This window comes from Gekko japonicus, unplaced genomic scaffold (assembly GCF_001447785.1).
Source record: "Gekko japonicus isolate JY-2015 unplaced genomic scaffold, Gekko_japonicus_V1.1 scaffold11, whole genome shotgun sequence".
Lineage (NCBI taxonomy): Eukaryota > Metazoa > Chordata > Lepidosauria > Squamata > Gekkonidae > Gekko > Gekko japonicus.
The window spans coordinates 343293-363901 of record NW_015166418.1 but is presented as its reverse complement, the minus strand read 5'-3'; the positions used below and the strand labels follow the sequence as shown (position 1 = coordinate 363901).

The following is a 20609-nucleotide window of genomic DNA, read 5'->3' as shown; positions in this document are numbered from 1 at the left end:
ACCCGGTCTGAGCAGTGGGGGCAGGATCTGTCCGGTGCAGGGAGGGAGGGAGGGAGGGCGGGGGGGAGAGAAAGAGGCGGTGGCAGCTGGGGGCAGCAATGGGAGTATTCGCATCGCGATGCAGGGCGTCCTCCCCCCAGTCCTGCAGGCCGGTCGCAGTCCTGAAGAGCTCCGCCCCGCCTCTTGCTCTCGGCGGCTGGCTGGCTGCTCTTGGGGGCTCGCTTCGGCAAGATGAAAGGCCTGACCCCGGGGGAGGCTGAGCACCTTCCCGAAATTTTCGGGGGAGGCCTCAGCCCCCCCGCCCCCCCGCAGATTACGCCGGTGGATACAAGTGTGCACCAATAAAAACTTGGCTATGGTGGCACCTTCCCAAAACAAAGTCTACATCACAATATCCACACATGCCCTTTTTCCTTCATGTCTCTCCCTAGCAACAGAAACGTTCAAATATAAAAACTCCAAATTCACATCTTTACAAAAGAGTAAACCTTCATTCAACACAAACAAATAAGAATTCATGTCTTTACAACAATGCTACATCTACTTTCTTTTCCAGGAACCACCTCCAAAACTGCCTTATTCTCTGTTATTTTAATCCAAAGCCAACTCTGCAAGATAAGCACTGTCCCAGAACTAAATTTAGCCAAAAAAAAAAAGACAGCTACTTTATGCCAATAATAACTAGGAACTACATTTTTTTGTAAAATGATTTCACCCTGTATTTAACAAGACACTTCAAACTCTAAGTACCAATTTCACTGCTGTTCATGATGAGTTGAAAGACAGCATCTCCCTACATGTTCCCATGGGGCACCTTCATTCTTCCCAACAAGGTCTACTGTTAGTACCCCCCTTCTCTAAGGCATGTTTGGCAACAGTGCAGAAAAAGGTCAGGCTCCTGCTTCGATGTATCTGGAAGAGACTAATAACAGACCAAGCATACAGTGAATGGAGGGTTTTTTTGTATACAGGTACCTGTACCAAGTACAAAACATGGCATGAAAAGCCACCCAGAAACGAGTACATACAACAAATACAAAGTTTTTAAAGATAGACAGACAGGGTTTTCAGGGCTTTGACTCAGTATTGATAGGAAGATTGATTTAGAATGTAGTCTCACTTTCTGACTTTCAAGACTTCTGAAATACAAATTACCTACTTCAAACAATCTGATAAAAAACTTTTCCCTACTAGAAGTGATTTTTTAAAATTCTGGACTTTTCCAGGTGTCTCTTAGATAACAAAAATAAAACTCCTCTGTTGAAATTCAATTCCCTCATGTGTGAAAAAGGCAAAGTACAATTATTTATAAGTTCCTCACATGATGGAGAAAAAAAGCACTGTACCCACCTCCTTCCCTCCCTCCTGTTCTGCATTCAGGTTTGTGAAATCCACAAGTTGGACCTTAACCTTTGTATGAAGTCATAGAATCACAGAGTTGGAAGGGGCCATGCAGGCCATCTAGTCCAACCCCCTAATGAAGGCAGGATCAGCCTAGAGCATCCCTGACAATTGTTTGTCCAGTCACTGCTTAAAGACTGCCAGTGAGAGGGAGCTCACCACCTCCCTAGGCAGCTGATTCCACTGTTGCACTTTTCCTAATATCCAGCCGGTACTTTCCCACCCTTAATTTAAACCCGTTCGCAGGGAGGGCGGGTTATAAATTTAAATAAATAAATAAATAACCTATTATTGCGAGTCCTATTCTCTGCTGCCAACAGGAACAGCTCCCTGCCCTCCTCTAAGTGACAGCCCTTCAAATACTTAAAGAGAGCAATCATGTCCCCCCCCCCAACCTCCATTTCTCCAGACTAAACATTCCCAAATCCCTCAGCCTTTCCTCACAGGGCTTGGGTCTCCAAGCCCCCGACCATCCTCGTCACTCTCCTTTGCACCCGCTCCATTCTGTTCACATCCTTTTTGAAGTGATCCCTCCAGAACTGCGCACAATACTCCAGGTGCAGCCTGACCAATACAGTGTACAGCAGGACTCTGTCATCTTGCAATTTGGATGTTATTCCTCTGTTGATTCACCCCAAGATCGCATTACCCTTTTTTCGTTGCCACATCACACTGGCTGCTCATATTTAACTTTCAGTCCACCCGTACCCCAAGATCATGTCCACACACACTGCTACTCAGAAGTGTATGCCCTATCCAGTATACATATTCCTCATTTTTGTTACCCAGATGTAGAACTCGACACTTATCCTTGTTCAATTGCATCTTGTTCTCATCCGCCCACTTTCCCAGTGTGTTCAGAACTTGTTGAAGTCTCTCTATCTGCTGGTGTGTTTGCTGCTCCTCCCAACTTGGTGTCATCTGTACATTTAAGGAGTAGCCCCTCTACACCCTCATCCAGATCTACGTAATGTCTACATAATGCAAGTCCACCATAATATGTCAAAATGAATTATTTCTTAGATTGGTATGCAGGCTGACTTTGAACTTAACACATGCTAATCTACCTAGTATATGTTTATCCCACTCCTTCAAGGTGTAGAGAAACATACATAATTCTTCCCTCCTTCATTTTATCCTCATAACTACCCTAAGGAGACTGTGAAAGTGACTAATTAATTATCATATGGCATTGTGTGTTGAATAGCCAGGAGATCCTAAGATGGTTTGGCAGCCAGAAGTTCTAGTTCCTTTAGCATTATGCACCACTAGGTGGCAAGCTAGACTTAAGGCAAGAGACATTTCAGAGGTGGTTTGCCATTACCTGCCTCTGCATCACGACCCTGGTATTCCTTCGCCCTTCCAAATACTAGCCCAGGCTGACCCTGCTTAGCTTCTGAGATCTGATGGGATTGGGCTAGCCTAGGCTATCCTGGTCAAGGCAAAGGTGACTGTTCTAAGGTCACCCAGTAGATTTCATGGCACAATGCAGATCCGAAGCCAGACCACACAGCTCCTACTCCAGCATTCTAACTACACCACACTGGCTCCTATGTAAGTTATATGCCTGACGTACAGAACTCAGGTAGCTGCAGAAAAAGCACACCTGGCAGACAGTAATGAGAGTTTTCCAGGAAAAGAAATGGTTCAGAAAAAATTCCCATTCAAATTAAATACCATTAGCATAAAATAGCCAATATACCACATACAAGCCTGGCCCATGTACAAGCACTGGGATCTGTCCATGCATCATAGCCCACATTTAACATGACTGACTTGCAGCACAACAGCCTTGACAACTATAGATAAACAGAGAATACGCATATGCAGAATGTTTTTTTTCCCATGTAAAAACTTAGTGTTGGAAATTTTTCCACCCTACGTCACTGCTGGCAGACAGAATGGGCACAATACTTTTCCATCTGCAGAAACATACACTTAAGAGCTCATCAGGACAACACCATTTTTTAGTTTGGCATATTGTAATTGTCTGAAACATTCCACCCAAGACTTTTTTTTTACATTACTGTACAATCATAGGCAAGAGATCCTTCAGTGAGGGGAAAGGACTCAGCTTCTGCTTTGGGCTATCAACACCCAGTATCTTCCAAAGCAGCACTGCTCTCATGGGGCCATTGTCCTCTAAATAGATTTTGATGAAGATTTCTACGATGTGCCTAGTTCTGTGATCAATGGGAGAATGTTCCCCTTCAAAAAACACAAGACAGCACCTGTTACCATTCAATGCTATGCTGAGTTCTGCATAAAAGCCTATTGATTTCAGTGATTTGCAATTTCCTTATTTAGCCAATGCATAACTAAGATCAAAGAGCTCAATGCAACAACTAAAATATTTGAAAGTAGTTTGTTTTGTTTATTCAAACATTAGTCAGCAAACAATCTCTGCCAAAAGATCAATGCATTATTTGCTGCTTTTCTGCAATAAATCAGGAAAACAATCAAAAGATTATATTGGCAACATGCCTGGGAGAGATAATAATTAAAATTACGGTAATGTTTATAGCAGTCTTGAGGAACATGCATTCTATTGCACCTTCACACACATTACGGTATAATCCCAAGCAGACATCACACCAGCAGCCATGCACACAATGCTGCCCATGTTTGCCATCTACCATAAACACATCAAGGCAGGCTATAACAAGGATAGTCCTACAGTAAGATCAGGTGAGACATGATCTGCCTTAGTTGGGTGTCATTAAGGATAGGGGAGAGAAACCAACAGATCTGTTCCAGGGGGTCCAATACACTGGGAAATCTCTTATTCAAAACCCAGACAGAGCAAGTGGGAGACATGCAAGACATCCACCTCCAAAGAGTCATGATACCAGACAGCTTCCCAATAGCTCACACCGCATGCCATTTTTTGGTCTGAATTTCTTAACACACCTTGGGTCAGCCCTGAACTAAAATCCAAATACTGACACTAAATACCACGTCCTCAGACCTCTCTGGTGTTTGCCTAAGAAACAGAGACCCATCCTTTTAATAAAAGCTCCGAGGACTACGCCGTGATTACGATTTAATATAAAGGGCCCCTTGGAAACAAATTAAATACTCGAAACCAATTCTGGCCTACACAGTAGCCTTATTAAAACACGGGGGCTGCTCCGGCGGGGGGGGGGGGGGCGTTGAGAAGTGGAGAGAGCTCACGTCCCAGCACCTGTTTTTAAGATTAATCCAGTTTCGCCGTTGCTTGATACCAAACAAACAGGCAGAAATGAGGCGATTAGCTACAATTAGCCACAACTCCGCGCCCGCTTCAGGCAGGCAATTACCCAGCCGTTCTCTGATCGGGGAGCGTCCCTGTCCTCTGATCAGGGAGACTAATTGGTGTTGATCTCTGCGCCTTCCCCCACCACACACACACACGAGGGACCGCTCCCCACGGAGGCAGCGCTACCGCCGGGTAAGGCGGGGGTGGGCGGGCGAGAAGAGACCGCACCGCCCTCTGGCAACGGGGCCCAGCCGCAGAACAGTCCCGCCACTGCAGGCGCGCGACCGGGGGTAGAAGAAACGAGAGGGGGGAGGAGAGAACGAAGAACCCAGCGCGCGCAGAAGCTTCGAACCCTAACGGCAGACTAACGGCTCCCTACGCCTGAACGTGAGGGGTTTTAAAAAGGCCGAAGGAAGCTGCTTTCGGGCTTACTAGGGAAGGCGAACCCTCTCTCTCCTCTTTACTTGGGCGACCTCTGTCCCCGTTCAGTCAACCGCATCTCCCTCTCCTTCTATACCGTCCGTCATTTCTCGCTCCGGTAACGCGCGCACAAACTCTACCCACCCACCACCCCCAGTTTACCGTAGCCGAATCACGGCACAGCCAGCGTCTCTCCAGCAAAAACCCGGCGGCTTTCCACAGCGCATCACCTAAACTACCCGCTGCGCATGCGCTCACTCTATCCGTGCCGCAGGGCGTCAAAGAGCAGGTGTCTCAGCGCGCGCCCGGCAACAGCGGCCAATTACAGCCCGGCGTTTTACTGGCGAAAGCCAATCACGGCCAAGAGTTTATTCCCACTACCTAACCCAACCCTGGATGGATCCGCCGTTCTAGGCGAACGCCGCATGTGTAGGTTCGCCCAATCGGCATCGGCCTTTGTTGTACTCGTGAAGCGTCAGTGTCAATTGACACATGCGACCAATTTAGAGATCTGTAAGAACGCATCTTGCTGCGCCGCTATGCGCTGAGCACGCTTTATTCTATCCCTCGTGGGGCTGCAGCGGCGGAAGTACATATAAAAGCCGCAGTCTTAGGTAGCATATTCCGTTGAGCTCGCTTGTTTTCAAGGGGGTGGAATTTGGAGTCTTATCATTCACTCCTAGAAAAGAGTAAGAGAGAGTCCAGTAGCACCTTAAAGACTCACAAAATTTGTGGTAGGGATGGGAGGCATCGCTGCCTGCTGGTCCCGTCTCCAGAGCCAATAGCTGCCCAGCGCTCGGCAAGAGGCCCGGGAACAGCGAGCACAGGCGGTAAGGAGCTGCTGCGCCAAGAAGCCCCCGCGCTTTCCTTTCCTTTCTGTTTTGCGTGCGAGAAAGGGAGGAATTCCCGGCGGAGCGAGGCGACGTGGGAGATCGCAGCTCAGGTCGGTGACATCTTGGCTTTCAGCGGCAGAGGAGTAAAGGTGGCCTTGAGCGAAACGGAGCTGGCTGGCGGTGGGGCAAGCCCACTTGAAAACTCTGCTGGCTCGGAGAGCCCCTCGCTTCCTCCCGTCAGCCGCCCGGGGGAGGACGGAGCACTTCTCTGCACCTGAGTCTCTTTCCGTCCTTTGGCAAGTCACTTGGCGCTGTGTGAACAGAGAGCTTTGTTCGCTCGCAAGGTCTTGCAAAGAAAAGAAACAAGGCACCTACTGTGTGTGTTTGCTCTTCTTTAAAACAGTGATCCCAAACACTTAGAGCAATTTTGAATTTTATTTAGTGATTTAATTTTTCCCGGAAGGATTGACGTCCAAGGTGTTTGTAGCACATTTGTAAACATGCTTACTTAAAAGTGGGTATTACTGGGTTCAATGTGCCTTGTAGTTGGATTGTGTGTATATTCTGAAGTAAACTACAAGGCACATTGAACCCAGTAATACCTACTTTTAAGTAAGCATGTTTACAAATGTGCTACAAACACCTTGGACGTCAATCCTTCCGGGAAAAATTAACTCTTTCCTTCCTTTGGCAAGTCTTTGGGGCCTGGCAACGCCAGGAGGTGTTGCACCCCAGGCCGTAGGGCTCGCGGGGAACGTATGAGGAAAGGCGGTCTCTCAGGTAAGCTGGACCCCGGCCATCTGACTTGTGCAGAAATCAGAGGTATGGATGCTGCATCATAGCTGCATGAAAGTAAATTGTATTGATTTTAATAGAACTCGATTCCTGACAATGTACTTTGGCTTTCAGTCTTAGAGTGGATTTAACAACAGCCCAGTCCAACTGTGTTTGATGGTAGAACAAAGTTTGAGTCCAGTGGCACCTTTAAGACCCACGAAAGCTCATATCTTGAGTAAAATTTTGTTGGTCTTAAAGATACCACTGGACTCAAACTTTGTTCTAGTGCTTCAGATCAACATGGCTACCTACCTGTGTTTGATGGTGTTTACTCCCAGAAATAAATGCAAGGCTGGGATTTTGTATGCGCTTACTTGGAGTAAAGCCCATTGAATACACAGTAGGTCTTATTTATGTGTAAATACATATAGGATCAAGCTGCAAACCTATGCAAGTACAAGCCATTTGGAAGGTCTTGTTTCTTGATTTGATACACGTGGGGGGGAAATGATCCAGATTTCTGAAGACCAAAATTCCAGAGGGGAAAAAATGGTGTGAAATGCAAAACAGAATCTGAATCCAAGCTTCACAATATGAATCTCAGTATAAAGCTTGCCTTCTCCATATGAAGCTGTAAAAGCTGGGCTTCATCAGAGTTTCTCTTCTTTTCCATCTCCTGCATTTGCTTTTTGAGCTTTTTGGTGTTGGAATTCACTTCTTTGAGATTTTCAGCTGTTTGCTCTGTTTTTTAAAAAAGTCTCATCTAGTTGCTGTGCAAGGAAGTTTTGATTAAGTGTCTTCATTTGCTCCAGCAGGGGTTGCAATGCTTCTGTTAGCATCTTAGAGAAGTCTATGGTTGTTTCTGGTCGCATGACCGCACTCGCTGGGCTAGCACTTCCTGGAAGAAGCTTAAGTTTCATTTGTTTATCTTTCTCAGTCTTCTTCTACAACATCTTTGAGAACGTTTACATTAAACAAAGTTTGCCAAAAGTCTATGGAGTCTGCAAATCGCCCATTTTGTAGTCCCATTTTGCTTTCAGTTCCGCCCCTTTTTAAAAAGCATGCTTTAAGTCCATTTTTATTTCTGCGGGGGGGGGAGGGTTCCTGCCCCCCCTCGCTTACTTTAAGGGGGACTTTCAGCCATTTCTCTGGTTCTCGTTTCAACTGAACTCACTCTCAATGTTGATCAAGTAGATCCCGCTCAACCTCCACTCGCTTGTCCAGTGTGTGACTCTGAGTCCAGCGGCGAGACCTTCGGGGCATCGGAACGCCTCAATCCACTGGCAGCGTGCTGGGGGAGAGGTGATCCTTAGCACCCCATGGCTAGGAGCCCTTCGCAAGGGCCCCAGGGGGGTTTGCATACAGTTGCATCCCCTCTCATCTGCCAGCTCCCATATCGCGTCCTTGGGAGCTTTCGAGAGATGCATCTGCCATTAAATCGCAAAAACCGGAAGCCTACCTGGCACGTGTGACCGAGACCTGGGTGCGGGATGGGGAGACTGTAGCTCTCTCGCAGCTTGCCCCCCCTGGGGTTCTCGGTCCAGCACCAATCAAGGACTAAGGGGCAGGGGGGAGGAGTGGCTATTTTCATTCGGGAGGCTTACTCCTTCAGGGTGCTTCTGCCATTGGAGATCATGGGCATGGAATGTGCTGGTCTGGTGTGGGAGGCCGAGGAGAGTTTAGCGATTTGGCTGGTGTACCGACTGCCTAACGCACCAGCCAGTAGCCTGCCATCCCTGGCGGAGGCTGTATCAGGCTTGGCGTTGGAACACCCTAGGCTATTAGTCTTGGGCACTTTCAACATCCATGCCAATGACACGGCGTCTAGTCAGGCAGCAGACCTAGTGTCGTCCATGCTGGCGCTGGGACTCTCCCAACTCGTAACGACCCCCCACTCACAGGGCCAGGCACACGCTCAATTTTATCTTTGTGGCTGGGGTGACGATGGACCGGATTGCTTTGGCAGTACCATGGTCAGACCACCATGCCCTGAGGGCCCATCTGATTGTTCCACCCCGACCCTGTTTAGGCGGTGAGCATATTTTAGTTCGCCCGCGGAGCCAAAAGGACCCTGTGCAGCTCCAAATGGTTCTGTGGTATCTGATGCCCCCTGGCGGCTTGCTGGATAAGCTAGTGGAGGACTGGCATACCCGGCTCTCCGCAGCCATCGACGAGATTGCTCCTCAGCACCCTCTGCACCCCCGTTCTAGGCTTGTGCCCTGGTTTACCCAGGAGTTGTGGCTTATGAAACGAGAGCTGAGATGGCTAGAGAGACGGTGGCGCCAGGCTCGAGACGAAGTTACAAGAACATCTTATAGGATGTCCTATGAGATGGCAGTCAAGGCCGCTAAGAGAGAGTTCTATGCGGCTACGATTGTGTCCGCGAGCTCACACCCAGCCCAATTGTTTAGAACGATTCGGTCCTTAATAGGTCTGCCACAGGGCAGACAAAACGCTAGGGAATTGGATATTGGCTGTGAGGCATTTGCGAGCTATTTCACGGATAAAGTCTTGGCGCTCTGCCGCGACCTTCCCATCACAGTTGAAACAGTGAGCGAACTTGAGGCCCCTTGTACGTCTCCGCTTTCGGGTTTGGATTGCTTCAGCCCGCTCAGCCTGGAGGAAGTTGACAGATTGCTCATGACTGTACGCCCAACCACATGCAGCCTTGATCCGTGCCCTTCCTGGCTCATTAAAGCGGTCCACGAGGGGTTTCGAGGTGCCCTGAGGGAGATTATCAACAAGTCCCTCTTTGAGGGGCGGTTCCTGGGGGGACTCAAGGAAGCAATGTTCTGTCCTCTCCTGAAAAAGCCAACTTTGGATCCGGCTGAATTGGCCAACTATCGGCCAGTTTCCAATCTGCCCTATTTGGGCAAATTAATTGAGAGGGCAGTGGCAACACAGTTACAGGGCTTCCTGGATGACGCTTCCGTCCTAGACTCCTTCCAGTCTGGCTTTCGCCTGGGACATGGGACGGAGATGGCGCTGGTTGCCCTTACTGATGACCTCTGGAGACATCTGGATCAGGGCAGTGTGGCAGTGCTGTTGTTATTAGACCTGTCGGCTGCATTCGACACAGTCAACCATCAGTTGCTGACCCGCTGTCTCACCGACGTGGGGATACAGGCAGGGCCGGCTCACCCACTAGGCAAACTAGGCATTCGCCTAGAGCGCCGGGCCCTAGATGGGGCGCCAAGCTGTGCCTCCCCCCTCTTCCCCCCCTTTGGTGGCGGCGGGGGGGAAGAGGCGGTGGTGGCGGCAGCAAAAGGGTGGCTGGCTCCAGAGGTCTCCAGGCCCCACTGGGAGGTTGGCATCTGCGCCACAAGGCAGCCTCGCCTAGGGCGCAGAAACACCTCGAGCTGGCCCTGGATACAGGGGCTTGCCTTGCAATGGCTTGCTTCCTTCCTCCCTCCAAGATCAGGGACAAAGGGGGGTGCTTGGGGAGCAGCAGTCCACGAAACACCCGCTAGAGTGCGGTGTGTTTCAATGGGCGGTGCTGTCCCCGATGTTGTTTAACATCTACATGGGCCCCCTTGCCCAGATTGTCCGGAGGTATGGGCTAGGGTGTCATCTGTATGCTTATGACACTCAACTCTATCTGATGTTGGGTGGCCGGTCGGACTCCAGTCTGGAAGATCTGGACCAAGCATTGCAAGCTGTAGCTGGTTGGCTTAGGTTGAGCTGGCTGAAACTAAATCCAGTGAAGACGGAGGTCCTGTGCCTGAGTCAGGGCAGTTTGGGGTTAGGGCTTCCACTCTGGACCTTCAATGGGGTGTCATTGGTGCCGGTGCTGGAGGTTAGGAGTCTGGGAATGCTCCTGGATCCCTCCTTAACAATGGAGGCCCAGGTGGCGGCCACTACTAAATCGGCCTTTTACCATCTTCGGCTGATTCAGCAGTTGGTCCCCTTCCTCAACTGCGACAACCTGGCTACAGTGATCCACGTGACGGTCACCTCGAGACTAGAGTACTGTTATGCTTTCTACATGGAGCTGCCCTTGTCGCAAATCCAGAAGCTGTAGCTAGTGCAGAATGCTGCGGCCAGGCTCTTGATGGGTCTCCCTAGATGGAAGCACATCCGGCCCGTGCTGAAGGCACTGCACTGGCTGCCAATAGCATACCGAATTCGCTTCAAGGTGCTGGTACTTACCTTTAAAGCCCTATACGGCCTGGGTCCGACATCCCTGAGGGACCGCCTTTCCCCAAGCATACCCCAGAGAGCACTACGGTTGGGGTCACAACATCGACTAAGTACTCCAGGCCCTAAGGATGCCATGCTCGCTGTTACCAGAGCCAGGGCCTTTTCAGTGGCGGCTCCTCGCTGGTGGAATGAGCTCCCGGAGGAGATCAGGGCCCTGCGGGACCTTGCACAGTTCCACAGGGCCTGCAAGATGGAGCTCTTCTATCAGGCTTTCAACTAGGAGCCGCCATCACTAACATCAACATTTACTAATATCAACACCTATGGCAAGGGGCTGGCCCTGCATTGAGATCAAGCCACACTACCGTGGGTACCCGGAATAATGCTGAATGGAGAGTTTAGTATTATGTCTGATAGTACGTACGCCTTTAAAACTTTTGTAAGAATGACCATTGTAACGAGCCCTTTAATTGTTATTTGTTATTGTATGATGTTTTAACCGTTTTTATATGTTTTATCATGACTTGGCATATGGTGCCGATAACTGTGAGCCACCCTGAGCCCGTTTGCGGGGAGGGCGGGATATAAATCCAATAATAAATAAAAAATTTAAAATAAAATCGTCCTGTTCATTTTGGAGTAAGGAATATTATATGTATGTTTGGAGAATTGTTGAAGTTAAGCTGTTTTCTCATCCAATCTATATGCTCTCAGAGGTGCTGAGAGGAAAGCACACACAATATTCTACAGAGAATGGTCACAGAGAAACATTATTCAAGGTTACAGGGTTACAGCTAATATATATGCATTTTTGTTATATTTTAATATTTATTTTTGCATTTTGAGATATGGAATGTGCCATACTAGAGTTTAGAATTCTAGCATGAATCCTCAAAAAGTTGCCTCAACTTGCACCACGGGCAGTTCCTGTCCTGTGTATTGTCTATTGCTGACATAATGCAAATATTGCCTATTCTATATATATTTTTGTTAAACTTTAGAACTTTTTGTTTGGAAAAATGAACCCCTCCACTCTTTTTTTAAAAAATAAAAATTACTGTACACATGGAGTAACTTAAGGTATGGAAGAGTTTGTGAGCATCATCTAACACCTTTAAACAAACTGTCCATGTTCCATAATATGGCTGTCTTGTTTCTGGCAAATGGGTCATCACCATTGTGGGGGGGTCAGGTATCTGACAGAGGAACCTCCATGTTTCTATCAATTTCTAGCCTTCTGAATGAGACACTTGATTTTGGAGGGAGGGATAGAGAGACAGAAGCTATAGACTGAGTTTTACAAGTTGAATTTTAGAGGCAGAAAATTTGGGATACATTTGCTCTTTTGGGGGACCTGGCATGAGAACAGTAGCTGCAGTGGAGAATACTGTATTTGTATACACTATTAGAATAGTGTAGTGTCTCTACTATAGCTCACCTGTACATTTGAAAATTAAGCAACTATTAGTTACCACCAATTTTCAGTTCTTTGGTCTAGGAAACTAAGACAGCAATCCAAAGCAAGTATATCCAGAAATAAGTCCCATTTCATTCAATGGTACTTTCTCCTAGGAAAGTGTTCTTAGGATAGTAGCCTAAATCCACTACCTAGAGTTAGCCCTGGAACTTCTCACTGCTAAGAAGTGGGGTGTACCTAATGAAACAGAAGAGAATGGAATTGTCCACAGCTTTCCACAGAGCATTAGTGAAGCAAGTAGATGTAACTTTAAATGAATGAACTTTGCAAGCAAATAACTAGCAGTCTCAGCCTCACCCACAAAGTACTATGGAGTAACCATGGAGCAAGTTGCTAAGGAACACAGCTTGCTTGCCATTGTGCAAAGAAAAGGAAATATCCCTGTACAGCTTCTTATCAGCAAGCATCTCTCTCTCATATACACACCACAGAGAACTGTTTCCTAATCTTCAGCACTTTTCAGGCTATATCCAAACACCACTGCATAATTTAATGACAATTAATTGTGCTATTTATTGTGCAGATTATATGTTCAGCAGTGAGGCTCTTTAATTGCCTGTAGTGTTTTTGATATTGTGTTTTCCTTTTAAAACAGCAGTTTTGATCCATCAGAAATTTGTACATATCTTTCCACTAAGCAGAGTTTTGAATTAGTAGCTACACATTTTGAAAAGAGGAAGATGTTGCACAGTGCATTGCATTGTCTCTTCAGCAAAGCTTGAAATCATTATTACGTACAGTATGCAAATACCAGACAATTCACTTGTACTGCCCATTTTAAGTTTCCCCCCATGTGAATATAAGGCAAAAGGGGAGGATCAGATTTTCCCTGTTCTTGTAGAACTACTACCTATTGTAAAATGAAAAAGTGAATATTTGCATCCAAACTTAGCAGCTTTTGAAATCACACAGCAACTTCTTTAAGCAGGTGGTGCACTAATTTTCTGCTGCACTGTGATTCAGAACCCATGTAGCTCCATAGCAGAGGTGCCAGTGTCCACACCTCCCAACCTCACCAGCATCACCAAGAGACGGCTTTGAGGTCTGAGGCAGAGCTTGGATATAGAATGTGAGAATGAACATAGAGATAGAAATACCAGAGTAACACACACCTGTTCACTTCCAGTTTGATTTGGAAAACAGTCTCTTTTAAGAGAACAATTCTGTGACAGAGCATTGGACATGGATTAATGATGCCTAGTTTCAAACCTCCACTCAGCCATGAAGTTTAGTAGACAGCCTTGGGCCAATCTCTCCTTCACTCTAGCATCTCACAGGGATGCTGTAAGGATAAAATGAAAGACGTTCAGGTGCTTGTTTGTTTATACCACGCCTTTCTCCTCAATGAGGACCCAAAGCAGTTTACATTATTCTCCTCTCCTCCTGCAATGATTCTTTGTTTTTGTGTGTGTGTGTCTCTTTAAAAGTTTGGTTGCATGGCTGTGGTAGATAGACTAGCGTGGTTGAGAGAGGCAAGTGTGGTATGATTGGTGGTTGACAGAGAGGGGAAGGAGTTTTGGAAGTGAATCTGGTTGGATGAGTATGTGAGTCAGTCAGGAGTTTCAGTTACAAGTTGACAGTTGATGTAGACAGGCAGTTCTGTGTTGAAGCAGTTAGAAGCTGACAGCTGCAGTTGTTCAGTGAGAAAGAGAGCTGAAAGCTGAGTGTATAGGAAAAAGTAAAGTAAAGTTTAAGTGAAGAAAAGTTAAAGGAAAGTCTGAGTGTCATAACAAACTGGAGTGAAACAGTTAACATATATGGCATTGAGATAAACAAGTGTTACAAAGTTACATGAAAAGATCCCTGTCAGTGAGGGAGAAGATTGTGTGTGATACCAAAGCAACTGTTCATCATTTACACATTACTAGTTACATTGTACCACCCTCTTATTTAGTATTTATTTCAATAAATCCTCTTTTATCCAAGTTTATACCAGCTCTGAATGAAATACTTCCCAGGACCACATAGTTCCTCGTAAGCCTTGAACTCGGTCTACCAAACTAGTAAGAGCAAAAGTAAAAGCATAAAGGTTTGGAAATCCTTAAAATTTCCTGGTGGCAGCAGAATCTACCCAGTTAAACATAATAAAGAGAACTTTTAAAGTGAAACTAGTCCTCCCCAATAAGGAGGACGTCACACCTCCATTTTATCCTCACAAAAACCTGTAAGGTAAGTTAGGGTGAGAGTATGTGACTGGCTCAAGGTGACCCAGCAAGCTTCCATGGCAGAGTGGGGATTCCAACAAAGGTCTCCCTGATCCTAGTCCGACAATAGCTGCTACATCACACAGGCTCTTACAGATATCTAAAGGCAGGACTAGATAAATATGTGATCCATAAGAACGCCAATGTTGGATCAGGCCAAAGACCCATCCAGTTCAACACTGTCACACAGTGGCCAAAAATACCAGGTGATATACTTTCTTTCTCCAACTGAAATGGCACACAAAGTCATCAAGTCTGACTGGATCTGTGAGACCTGCCTCCCCATGAGGCCAATGGCTTCATCAGGAAAAAGTTTAATGCAATTGTAGGATACTGTTGTGCTTTTATCTGTTTTAACTTGCTTAATGGTGTTGTATTTGTTATCTTATTGTATACCATCCAGTTTTTCCAGGGGAGGGTAGTTTAAAATTGTAATAATGATTATGATGATGATGTATATAGTTGGCTATTTTTAACATATTTGTAAAAAGGTACATTATTAATCCAGTATGTTGTAAATTAACACAGCATTATATTTCTTCTAACTATTCAAAGTATTTTTATTTGATAAGGGCTTCTTGGCAATATATTATAATTATTTAAAATATGTAATAAAAGTTGATATGCTATATACACAATGTACATTTCCCCCCTCTCCTATTACATGGTATTAGGAAGGTTAGGTTTTAATCTGTCGGACATTTTGTTGCTGCCACTAGATGTCCTTATTTCCATGCAGCCTTCAATCTTTTCTGAGGCTTGAAGAATTGTCTTGTCTTTGTCATGTCTGTAAAAATATCTGTGTTAAAAAGAAGAGGGAGTATTTGTCAATGGTTATGAACACTAAGTGTGCAAATTCCTCTACTTTACTGTCTGTTGATATCTTTACTTAAATCATCATTGTTTGCTCCAAACTTCTCAATAAATTATTTGGAGAACTTTTAAAGTATATTTGTAGGAAAAAAAGTAAGATATTATTAAGAATTCTGTCCGAAGAAAGATAAAATACCATCTCAGAAGTTAACCCTGCCAATGTTACTCATATAGCCAAAATGTCCCTGTAAAGAAGAGGGGAGCTGAATCATGGTGGCAAGCTTTGCCCCCAATCTACCTGAATACATTGGAAATTATGCCTGCAAGCATTTATGCATGTGGCTTTCTTCACACGATCAAGAACCCTAGTCACGTAGAGAAAGCCATGAACATGTAATTCTATGTATATGTTCCAATGAACACTCATACATCGGGGTGGAACTTTTTGCCACAATCCTGCTCTCCCGAAAGAGTGCTTATTAAATATACTTAGGTCATCTGAAAAAGGGCTTTCAGAAGCGCTATCACATTGCTAAATGTGTATATACAGTAAGGTGACTGGAAGGGGGCCCATGCTCCTTCCATCTGTCTCTGAGCACACATTTAGAATACACCAAATGAGAGGAACAGGAGATCTCCAGAAATGACCCCACTCTCTCAGACTGTACATCACTACAAAATTTGTATAAAGAATACATCACTGAAGTTGGTTGTAAAGGTTAGAAAAGAATGTAATAATCTCTTGACAGTCTCTATATACTTACCTCACTGAGTAAGACCCACATAGGAGAACTAGAATGGGTAGATAAACGAAGAGCATGTATTTTTCCTATAGATGGGCTGATGATGCCATCTGCAATTCCATTTTCAAAGGCACCTATATGGAAATGAAAATTATTACTGTAGCTACAGGCTGTAATGAAATAATTTCCCCCAAGATAATCTACAAGGGTTAAGGGACAACCAAAAGTCACACAGAGATTGTATAATGTATGTTCTTCAGATTGTAGATGAGAGACTACATCTGGGGAGAATCAACATTCTCCTTTAGCAAATGCCACAATAAACTGAGGTACATTATGAGGGAAACAAGAGAGAAGTTTGGATCCATCAGACTGTTTCCACAGTTGAAAGGGTTTCCATACATGGAGTGTACCTTTATCACCTTCCCTTACTGCTGTAGCATTTTGGGCAATGGAGAGAACAGGAAAGATACAAAGTCACAGCCTGACCGTCATAGGTAGTTTTCAAAATAGTCAATGATGTCTTCTATTACAGTTTAACCACTTGGACAAAGTTGTTGTTCTAGTGGTATATTCTTGTGTCTACCATCTACTTAAATTGGCAATATCTGGAAACACGAACAAAGGGTTTTCAAGGGAAATGATTAGGTAGATGTGGTTTGCTCTCGCCTTTCTCAGCAAAATCTTCCTTAGTGGTTACTATAGTGTACTATACCATTCCATATCCCCAATAAGAAACATTATTCATCATAAACACCTAAAGCCTGTGGGGGTGCAACTATTCTCAACTTTTTCCAGGTACTCTAGGCCATCTGTGCCATATATCTTTGTATTAAAAGGAATGGTTTCTGCACCCCTGGAATATTTTTGTTAGACGCAGGCTCACTGTCACCTCATATTCAGAAAATAGGACTTCAAATGTCATAGCCCCTCTGGAATGTGCAATTTTTGGTAGTGTTTCTCTGGCATCATATGCAATGTTGGCCAATGTGACAAAACAGTTTAATGTATTCTTGCCCTATCCTCAGCATCTGTCATCAGCATCCTTCTATTCTCAGCACTGTTTAAGCATCAATTACAAATTGTGTCAGACACAAGGATGGGGATTTAACCAGAAACTCATCTTGTTTTTCTCCTGATTCTCAATAAAAGACTCCCTTTTCTTTGACAAAATTAAGGTTGCTTCTGCCAGTTCTGCTGAAACTTATTTATGTTGTTTCCTGATCCTTAAAGAGTATTATTAGCTATTCTAAACTTCTAAGTTCTTTGAACATCCTAGGTTGACCACTTTTGCTTATTTAGTTTCTTCCCCAAAACTACAGCCTTAGCCTTATCATAAGTTTTTATACAGAATACTTTTTAAATCTTTTAGGTAGTCATCATGTCCATAGACATAACATTTGAAGCTAAAATTTATAGGTTGCATTTTCAAGGTGGGGTATAAAACTTCCACAAGCCTTAGGAGTCTGTTAGATTTTCTAGGAGCTGAAAGGTGAACACTTAAAATTCATTTTTCCTCCTTTAATAGATCATAACTTGGCAATTGAGATATTCTTAATACTTTTTCAAATGTATTAATATTTAATATTCCACAGGAGATAAATTTAGGCCCTACCATCATTTGGGCACATTCAGCAATCTCAGATAAGAGAGGCCCAATATGAGTAGGATATAGAGGGCCCAACTTCAGCCTTTCCATAGAGTATTGATGTTGGAAAATTCAAAATTAAACTTGATGATAAAATGAGCTCCATCAGTTCAGTAATCCCACCCCATTCGAGGTCAGCTCAAAAACCCCTCTAGAATTCAGGCCTGACTTGTTTGGGGCTGTTCACCAGCCAGCATTCCTTGCTAGTTCCCAACTTGCCAAGCAAGCCTACATTTATGGGGGCGGGACAGCAGCACGGAGGAGGAGCTCACTGGAAACAACAGAAGCCTAGTATACTTTATCCTTCACGTCTGGGTGCCCAGGAACATCACCTTCTGTCTATGTATAAGGGATATGTTGTTCTCTATACCTCTTGGCTTAATTAATTAAATCAAAAGGTACAGAGTCTCTCATTCCTTTCTTTTTCTTTCTCCTTCCTTTCTCTTGTCTCCATGGTTTCCCTACCTTTTTTCTTCCTATGTCTATTCCTTATTTTCCCTGTCTTCTTACTTTCCCTGGTCCTCTGCATCATTCAGCAGTACATGCATCTAAAAGTTGGGGTGTGTGTGTTTATTTTAAACCTATGTCTATGGCTCCTTTACACTGCATATCCCATATCTGGGATGGTAGATATGGAGAGCCAGTTTGGTGTAGTGGTTAAGTGAGTGGACTCTAATCCGGGAGAACCCAGGTTTGATTCCCCACTCCTCCACTCGCAGCTGCTGGATGACCTTGGGCAAGCCATAGTTCTGTCAGAGGTGTTCTTGAAAAGGAGCAGTTTCTGTCAGAACTCTCTCAGCCCCACCTACCTCACAGGGTGTCTTTTGTGGGGAGGGGAAGGGAAAGGAGTTTGTAAGCCGCTGTGAAACTCCGAGTGAAGGGCGGGGTATAAATCCAATGTCTTCCTCTTCTTCTAATGCCTGATCAGTCATTGCACTAAACATGGTTAAGTGGCTGGGCTATTAAAAGTCTTTATTACCTTTACAAAAGTACACTTCTACTAGGTAGAGCAAAATATTTAATTATGAATTAGATTTAAATCATGCTTTTTGACAATAAATTCCCCAAATAGGTTTACGAAGTTTAAAACTAGATTATCTTAATTCTTCCCTCCATATGTCATGGCAGGACCAGGGGGCGTGACGCAAGCAAGCAAAAGTCCAGGAACAGTCCGAGGTCAAGCCGGGCAAATCAGGTAGCAAGGTTCAAGCAGGTTTAAATCACAGTCCAAAAGCAGGGTCAGACATACCAAAGTTTCAAGTCCATAAATCACAACAATACCAGAGGAGTCAGAGATGAACGCAGGGTCAACAAAGCCGAAAGTCAAAAGCCAAGGATCAAGCCGAGAAGAATTCCACAAGGTCTGGAGCAGAGATGCAAGGATTCAGGTCCTGAACAAACGACGTTGCCAGCACAAATGACTGCTGGCAACAGACTTGCATATATACAGTGCTAGCTAATCAACTCATTAGCTAGCCAGGAGTGAGGACAGGATCCTGTCAGTAATCAGGGCTAAGAGATCTTCTGGCACGCATGCGTGCATTCTGCCTTCGCTCTCTCAGCTGTTGTCTTCTTACATTCCTGAGCCTGGTTACAGGTGGAGGCGAGTCTGATGATGAATTACTGGGCTGCAGCAGAGACTGATCCCTTGCAGGTGTTCCCTGGGAGGCTCTATCCTCCTCACCACTTAGATAGCTTTCAGCTACAGGATCCAGTCTTTGCCTTTCTGCTGCAGTACTGTCCTCAGGAGCCTGTTCAGGGTCCTCAGGAGCCTGTTCAGGGGCATCAGCAAAGGCAGGCATGACATCAGCAGGGGCAGGCATGACAATTTGCATAGGCATCATTTAAGCTGACGTTACCTAATGGGCTGGTTCAGCAAGGGAAGCCAATCCGAATGTAGCTGCAAGGAGCCTCTCAAACCATGGGTGTTCACTTGAAGCTCACAATACACAACATATTGCTTTAAAACAGAGTAAAAACACACACACACAGTGTAGCTAACCTCCAATTCTAAATCTTCCAATAGGATTTAAATGGTTGCATTCAACATAACCACCAGGAGGAGAGGAACCATGCCTCTGAATACCTTTTGGACATGAATATCTTGGAAGTCTTTCTTTTAATTGCCCTATATTCCAGGGTTTTTTCCCAGCCAAAAGTGGATCCCAAAACTTCTTATATAATTTTTTTTTAAATGATATATGACATTGACTATACAGGTAGATGTTACATGCCCGGAAGACTCCCAGGAGGGAAGGTGCTTCGAAATGGGACTCAAATACCCATCGATGAGTATTAAGACACGAAGGAATGGGGACACATCACATAATCGGTCTATCAAGGTCAGTATTGTCATTTTATGACAGTGGCAGCTCTCCAGGGTCTCAGGCAGAGGTCTTTCCAATCACCTTCTGCCTGATCATTTTAGTTGGAGATGCTGGGGACTGAACCCAAGACTTCCTTGCATGCAAAGCAGATGTTCTACCACTGAGCCACAGCCCTTTCTGGCATACTCTCCAAAGCACTTCCTCACATGAAGACTCTCTATGCTGCTTCTCTGCTTCTGCCTCCTCCTCCTCCTCTGGCCTCCAGCTCTGCTTTGGACTTCCTTCCTCCCATGATTCATTTCTGCTGTGCTCTGAAGAGGTGGCATAGAAATAGTCTAACTCCGTAAATCAATTAACATCATGCCTACCTGCTCTGGCCTCCCTCCTCCAGGTTCCTGTCTGCATCCTTCTCTTATTCTGTCCCATTTCTATTATGGTCGTGTTAGAACGGATAAAAGGAAGTCCTTCTTCACCCAAAGAGTAATTAACACTTGGAATTCACTGCCACAGGAAGTGGTGGCGGCTACAAGCATGGACGGCTTCAAAAGGGAATTAGATAAGCATATGGAGCAGAGGTCCATCAGTGGC

At 45.2% G+C, this 20609-nt stretch overlaps 2 protein-coding genes across 2 annotated transcripts in view; both read right to left on the bottom strand.

Moving 5' to 3' along the window:
- The window catches only part of CLGN (calmegin), a 49420-nt gene extending 44141 nt beyond the window's left edge, over positions 1–5279 (bottom strand). Inside the window, exon 1 of the mRNA XM_015411594.1 lies at positions 5222–5279. The gene's annotated coding sequence lies outside the window, so the exon portion shown is untranslated. The remainder of the gene's footprint in view (positions 1–5221) is intronic.
- A 9788-nt stretch (positions 5280–15067) lies between these two features.
- Positions 15068–20609, bottom strand: part of MGAT4D (MGAT4 family member D) — a 76689-nt gene continuing 71147 nt past the window's right edge. Inside the window, exons 14-15 of the mRNA XM_015411576.1 lie at positions 16068–16180; positions 15068–15289 (exon numbers count right to left, since the gene is read on the bottom strand). Coding sequence (XP_015267062.1) covers positions 15272–15289; positions 16068–16180 — 131 coding nt within the window. The 3' untranslated portion in view covers positions 15068–15271. The remainder of the gene's footprint in view (positions 15290–16067; positions 16181–20609) is intronic.